General features: G+C 39.5%; 1 protein-coding gene across 1 annotated transcript in view; it reads right to left on the bottom strand.

Moving 5' to 3' along the window:
- Positions 1–4031: 4031 nt before the first annotated feature.
- The window catches only part of LOC126088144 (lachesin-like), a 566198-nt gene continuing 562375 nt past the window's right edge, over positions 4032–7854 (bottom strand). Inside the window, exon 7 of the mRNA XM_049906261.1 lies at positions 4032–4370. Within this exon, the coding sequence (XP_049762218.1) occupies positions 4111–4370 (260 nt within the window). The 3' untranslated portion in view covers positions 4032–4110. The remainder of the gene's footprint in view (positions 4371–7854) is intronic.

Raw genomic sequence — 7854 nt, 5'->3', positions numbered from 1 at the left:
ACGCTATCTTTGTCTCGATTGTATTGTAAATGTTATTTGACAACACAAATGACGATTTCTGCTCTCCATGACGAACAAAATGGCTCTCCATGACGGACGAAACGGCTTGTGGTTTCGTTACGGTTATTTCGTCTTATAGGGTGATTATACAACACGATTTGGACAACAGTTTGCCGCATCAAGCTCAAATTTTCATAAGTTTTCCTGGTAAAGCGAATTTTTTTAAGGACGGTGTTCTCTGAAGGAAAGATGGAAGTCCACCACCAAGAAGACTACCGAACTTGGCTAAATTTCAATTTTCAATCTGAGTTGCATTTGTGTTGTTATAAATACCCCTAAACCTTCAACACAGAAATTTTTGAACCCTTCAGAATACGACCATGTGGGGAGAAGATGCAAGGAACCTTCCAGCGAACACAAGTAACCTACGTTTGATAATGCGTCAATCAAACATTTGACTACCTACCGAAATGTATGAAATTTCTGTGCACTCCCACCAATTAAGAAACAAGCATTGAAAATTTCCTTAGTTGTTTGCTCTGGCAAGCGTCACACTAAGTGGTTATTTGATTTCTAATACAGCCTAACTTATACGCCATTAGGATCAGTTTGAACGTTGCATAACTATACACATGTAGTTTATGTGTCAGAAATATTGTGGGCATTTCAAGAAATAATTTTTGGATGGTGTTATTGGCAAAATATCAAGAGTTTATATATTTGTGATTACGCCTATACATTTGTTTGCAGGAGACTCTCTTGATAGTGTATGTATTAAGAGTGTATAGCAAACGCGGTAGCACCATTAAATAAAAGAACCGAAAATCTGCATTGTTTCTAGGCATCAACGATATGCGAGAACGTTTATCTGTCTTTAATGGTCGTACCATGGAACATTATAACGTTACTGACATCGCGCTATTCAGTGTTTCACTGTATTGCTCTCCTGCATTCTATGTGCATGTGGTAATTAAACTGTAATTCTGTTTAACTGATCACTTCCAAATAAATCATGCAAAAGGACGATAACGGCAATTGCATCTCCGCTCTGATGGGAAAGACAAGCACCTTCTGAGTGTTCTAAAAGACAAATTTTCTCGAAATCTGGATTGTGAATAGCTCTTCTTTAATTTCATCACTGCTGTCGGAGGGTTACTATAAGTTCAAGGACCACTAAGCACAGTCGATTTTGACTACATACTGCAATCTTAAATGATGTGTGGTAATGTTAGAACAATAAACACAGATCAGGTATCACCTGTCAGAAGAAGTTGTACTTGTGTTTGTTGTCATTAACCCTCATTTACTTGTATGTTATCATCAGAGCAGTTTCTGCTTATTGGTTAGAAGCTGCATAATGCACAAGCTAAAGACGCAAAGTTGCTGATAAGCTGATAAGAAAATAGGCGCGGGAAACCAAATAAATAAAAAAAACACATTTATGATACATCTGTCTTATTCCTCGCCTCCAAACGGTTCGAGACATGAAGGAGATACATTTATCCTGTCTGACAAGATTTATTTGTGCCTCATCTACAAGACATGGAATATAAATTTATAAATGGGATTACAAAGAACTATGGAATATGAAGATGCATGTCACCCTTTTCATTATAGAAAATCCTACAGGAAAACAAGAATATATACTGTTTACCCCAGATTAATGTATGTTGTTATTTCTCTGAAACTAAATATGATGTACTGAAAAGAAATAACACAATATTAATAAGTACTTAACGGTACATAACTTTTGGCATAGCAATCAAGTTATGAAGTACTCAATACATTAATATTTACCATAGACACTGGACATCAATACCTCATCATCAGTTATACCAATTCAAACATTAAGCAATGTATTTCATTTCATAAGAAAACTCTGCAATTAATCAGGTCATCATACCTGATCAGCAACCAATTCTACAATGAGGATTTTCCAAATTACCTACTACTGCACAAATGTTTCTTTTGAAACACTCTTTATCTAAGTCCTAAATAACGTCCCAACTCCCTTGGCGATGTCAAACAATTCAAATTTATAGTTTGCAAGCCATTGTGCGCTCAAGAAGCACACATCGAATGCAAGATGTAAAATATTAATTTCATATGAGGAACTTGTAGAATAACATTGGACAAGAAAATTAGGAAGGTAATCGCAATGAAATTCTACACAGCAATGTGTATAACAAAGTAATATATTGGCTATGAGCAATGAGTATTAAAAGACGAGGGTAGTGAGAATCCAGGTAGGGAAAATCAGTTTTTTTAGTTGCAAGTGATTTGGGAAATGGGACTCTAAAGAATATGATTGTATCCCAACAATCGAGCAGCTGGAGTTCAGGAAAAAAAGTATTTCTGATGAAAAATACGAATGTTCCACTGTTGTACAGAGGATATGCTACGACTGAATCCTTAATAACATGCTCAGTTACTACCCTGGCGAATGAGATATATTGAGAAACACAATACAAGAACTGAAGCCTTGATGGTAAACAATAAAAATGCAGAGATATGCTGTAACAGCTGAAAGGGAGAAATATGTTGGAGCGATCATGAGTAAAATGGATAAAATTATGTTAGAAAAGTATAATTTAATAATACACAATGTGTACCAAAGGTGACTGGCTGACTCAGTAAGACAAGTGCTATTCCAAGCACATGTAGATGATGAGCTAATTGAAAACAAATTGACTGGTTTATTTATCTTGATAGCAAGAACGTTAGAGAGGAACGAAGTTGTGAAGAAGTATAATTCCTCATGGAAAATGTAGTTTTACTAAATAGAAGAAGATACTAACCTGTAAAGGTAAGAGCTGACAAATCAGTATACAATCTCTGACAATACATGTTTGGAGTGGGTCTTTATGTTGATGTGAGACCCAAACAGTAGGAAATGAGGAGGAAAAAAATATTGTTTCGAAATGTGATGTAGGCTCTTTCAGAAAATCAAACAAACTCACACAAACACAAAAAAGTGTTTTATAGTTGAAGTGTGAAGAGAAATTTGTGGAAAACTGCCATAAAAAGTTGAGCTATTATTGCAAGTTTTCTGTTCAGACATTAGGCGACCATTTTAGTAGTATGTGGCAGTTTATGAGGTAGAGAGAGGCCACAGATGAAGGACGTTGATCAAATTATGGAAGCTGTTAGATATATGACTTACAAACACATGATGAGAAGATCAAGAAGACGTGAATAATGAAAGTCTGCGACTAACAACCAGTTGTCGAACTGGCCCCCAAAGGCTGGAACGCTAATTGAGAATTTGATCCACCGTATCTATGGCAGTCATTAATGTATTAAATAAATTGTGACTGACAGGAAAGGTCATTAGTTAGTGAAGTTAAATAGTGATCACACTCGCTATCATCATATGTATTGTTTTGTGGTTGTGGAGACAGTGAAAATTAAGAACTAATTTGGCAACTTGACTGATAGTAAAGATCTGAGTCACAAATTGGCAGGATCAGTAGAGATGTTTCAAATATGGTAGTGTGACAAATAGTTCCACAGAAGGTAACATACACCCATCTCACCCAACACATGTCACGGTATGGCTGCTACCTGAGTTGTAGCGGAATTGCCGACAGACAGCTGTCCAATAATGAGCAGCAGTGACTGTGGCCTAGAGGGGATGACCCAAAGCTACACATGCAGCAGTGGATAGTTTGAATAACATTGCCTAGGATCCACAGGCAGACAGCTCACAGTTGCAGGTCCAACAGCCAATAGTGAATGACAGTGTCTGGAGTCCAGAGGTAGACACCTCATTGCTGCAGGTGTAGCAATGGCCAGTAGTGAGCAGTGGTGCCTGGGGGTCTGGAGGCAGATGACTCACAGCTGCAGGTGCAGCAGTGGCAGCAGACAGTAGTGAGCAGTGGAGCCTGAGGTCTGGAGGTGTCACTGCTGCAGGTGCGGCCGCGGCAGCAGACAGTAGTGAGTAGTGGTGCCTGGAGTCTGGAGGCAGATGACCCACAGCTGCAGGTGCAGCAGTGGCAGCAGACAGTAGTGAGCAGTGGAGCCTGAGGTCTGGAGGTGTCACTGCTGCAGGTGCGGCCGCGGCAGCAGACAGTAGTGAGTGGTGGTGCCTGGAGTCTGGAGGCAGAAGACTCACAGCTGCAGGTGCAGCAGTGGCAGCAGCCAAGTGAGTGCCAGGCCGCCACCTCCGCCACCACCGCCACCGAGCCCGCCCCCAGAGTCGCTTCCTCCCGGGCCTCCCGCCGTCTCTCGCAGGGATTCCCGGTAGCCATTGTAGAGCCGTGGGCTGTTCTCCTCCAGGTCCGCCTCCCCGGATGACTCGGCTTCGGAGCCACTGTCCCCATCGTCTAGGCCATCGAGCGCGCTCTTAGCACGCTTTGGCAGCTCCATTTCTGCAACAAGTACCCGACAATAAAATGACTATGTGCTGAAGTAGGTCCAGGAAAAAAAGACAGTAATACTTATTAGAACTCCACATCAGAACGGGTTCCACTGCCATCGAGGCCGTCACGTGCATTCAATATTTAACTACTCTGTACTGAGGAGTGTGAGGTAAATGAAAGGGCTCTGTGTTGGAGACATTGTCTCCATCATCGAGATCACGGCACACACTTTTAGCATATGGAAGAGGCTCTGTATGTGAAGCAGATAACCAATAGCTAACCACTGTACAATGGGGGAGACCTAGGAAAGAAATGACGTTGTCATTACGGAAGACTTCGAACTGGAGCCAATCATTCAGCCTGTCAAGCGTGTCTCTAGCACTGCTTGGAAAGTCCAGTTTTGCACCATGCATGCAGACTGTAATTATTATGTGTTTATGGATATTACGAAAAGCAGGACATGTTGGGACCAGTGAACTGTCACGCATGCTGTTGAGTTTAATGTTGTCTCAGACTGGCAACTCAATATCTGTAATAAGTATCCAACAAGCAACGTGCTGACGGAAACATAGGAACAGAAGAAGAGTTTACTCTCGAGGACTCCACGCCAAAACTAATTAATTTATTTTGAAGACAAACAGCAAGGTCTGTCAGGGAAAAAAGATGATCTAGCAGTCAAAAGTTATGACAGAATGATCCAGAAGTAGAAATATGGCACAAGAGTATTTAATAATAACAACTTTCTAAGTCTTAAAAAAGAACTAGATAAGGTTATGTCGAAAGAGAAAAACCGCTAAATTATATCTGATAGTCATTATCACAAGCACTCCGTATGAGTTGACACGAACTTTTTCCACAGTAATCAGGAGGACAATGACTCTCATAAAATCAAAAATTGTCTCAAAGTTTGTAATATTTCAAGGAAATACTCAAATTCGTTCTTATGATAGAGCTATTGTCTCTGCCATAAATGAATTTCAACAGTTTTTCAGAAAATCGTAACAGACAGATTTAATGTGTTACTGTTACATCCCTCTTCAAGAAAGATACTTCACGTGACACTAACAACTGTCAACCCATTTTACAATGTAGTTCTTTCTCAAACGTTTTGAAGAAGTACAAAATTTAAGAATGATTAAGCATGTCTGCCAACAATAGAGTACGAATCACAGTTTTAATTCAAGTAGGGTCTCTCCTCTCAACACACCACCATCTCATTGACTGTGTGTTAAAATGTGTGAATGACAAATTGTCACCTACAAGGATTCTTTGTGATATTTCTAAGGCGTAAATCGTGGAAGTTCTTTTGAGTAATACAGTTTGTGGCTTGAAAGGTACAATGAGTAAATGGATCACTTCAAATTTAATTGACAGAAAGCTAACGTTCGTATTATAGAATTCCTGTAGTTTTCGTGATGAATCTTCTAATTTTGCACAAAGCACAATATGTGTACCGTATAGTTCAATACTGGGCCAGTTACATTTGTTGCTATACATAAATGGTCTTCCATCTTCCACTGACAAAGAAGAAATAGTGCCCTTTGCTGATGATACAAGCATCAGATTCAAGCTCAAACCCGGTGCGACAACAGTAGGAATAATAAATAAAGGGTACTGTATTTACAAAGAAACTTACTTGTTGTTAGTAAATGGTTTATCACATCAGTTTTAAAGAAAACATTTCTTTCAGACCTGCGCAAGGAAGGATACATCATCATCATCATCATCAACAACAGCAGAATATGGGGAAACGAAATACATAAAATAGTACGTTCTAACTTTCTAGGTCTGCACATTGATTAGAAGGTCAACTGAAAATCACATATTAAGTCTCTAGTAAAACATCTGAGTTTGGCGACAACTAAATGGCAGATTTTTAGTTCGAAAGTTGACTTGTGTGCTATACTTCCAATTAACAGTATATGAAATAATTTTCTGAGTTAGTTCAGCACATAATCACAAAGTATTCATTACACAGAAACATTATGTGCGGATAATACCTGGTGTGAATCCTCTTCCTCATGTTGGCAACTATTTAATAAAACTAGGCATTGTGACATAACGAGGTGAAGCCCTCAATAGACGACACGTCGGAACCTATGACCAGTACGACAGCAACGTGACCCTGTGTCTTTACGGTTGGCGGGCCGACAGGTACCCGAATAACACTTGGGCACTCGTGCCTTACATCACCCAAGGAGATGGCCTGTTTGTTCACGTTATCGAAATATTACAACAAATAAAGATACTCAACAGTCATAACCGGCTGATTATAGTTCAAGTGGTAACAGAATTATCGGTTATCAGAGCTCTCTAATAAGAACAGAGCTCCCAGAGATACAGGTAATAAAGAATCATTTTTCTTTATCTTTCTTCGAAATTAATTAACTGTATTACTAAAACTGATATGACACTCACCGACTTTTGAACAGATAGATCTAGGTAGAAGCTATTTATAAGAATATAAAAGTAAATCATCCACATATGTATTCAAGCTGGTAGAAGGGCATCACTGATTATCATATTTGATCAATCCCTGTTGAGAAACTATATAATTAACCTATATAATTAACAGAACGTTAAACACAGTAGCATTAACTAGTTTGAGTAGGGTGACTGTGAAAAAATGTTGATGTCTATGCATTTTAGACTGAAAATTAGACAATACTAAACATGAATTTGTAATATCTTCGTATGTGGAAGAACCAGCAGTGCTACGTCCCTTCATAGCCCATATTGCAAACATGGAGATTTCTCCCATAAGGAAGATGCCCTACTTCTTCTTGTGCCAGCAAAAAATTAATATATGTTTCGTTGTTGAAATCTTTATACCTTATGCAAATGCTACAAATTACACTAACTCATCGGGTATTTTAGTTTATATATATAATCAGTTTTCAGAATAATTTTTTACTCTGTAGCAAAGTGTGTGCTGAATTGAAAGCTCATGGCACATTAAAACAGTATGCTAAACTGTGACACGAACCTGGGAAGTTCGCGCCCTGTTACAGCACACAGTTTTAATTGTATCAGAAAGGTTCATATCATCCCACACTCTGCCACAGAGGGAAAATTCATTCTGTAAATATCTCCAGGCTGTAGTTAAGCAACGTCTCCACAATATCCTTTCTTCCAGCAGTGCTAATCATGCAAGGTATGCAGGGGAATCTCTGTGAAGTATCGAAAGGACGGGTGGTGACTCGTACTTAGGTAGCTCAGTGGGCAGTGCACTTGCCCACGAATGGTAAACGTCCAAGGTTGGCGTCCTGGTGTGGCACACAGTCTTCACCTGCCAGGAAATTTCAGATTGGTGTCAACCTGTCCAGAAATAAACACGTATGTCGGGGTACATATACGTTTTAAATAACATGTGATTGTCAAAATCCGGCCGGTGTGGCCGAGTGGTTCTAGGCGCTTCAGTCTGGAACCGTGCGACCGCTACGTTCGCAGGTTCGAATCCTGCCTCGGGCATGGATGTGTGTGATGTTCTTAG

The sequence above is a fragment of the Schistocerca cancellata genome, chromosome 6, assembly GCF_023864275.1.
Source record: "Schistocerca cancellata isolate TAMUIC-IGC-003103 chromosome 6, iqSchCanc2.1, whole genome shotgun sequence".
Lineage (NCBI taxonomy): Eukaryota > Metazoa > Arthropoda > Insecta > Orthoptera > Acrididae > Schistocerca > Schistocerca cancellata.
This window is presented reverse-complemented; position numbering and strand designations above follow the sequence as displayed.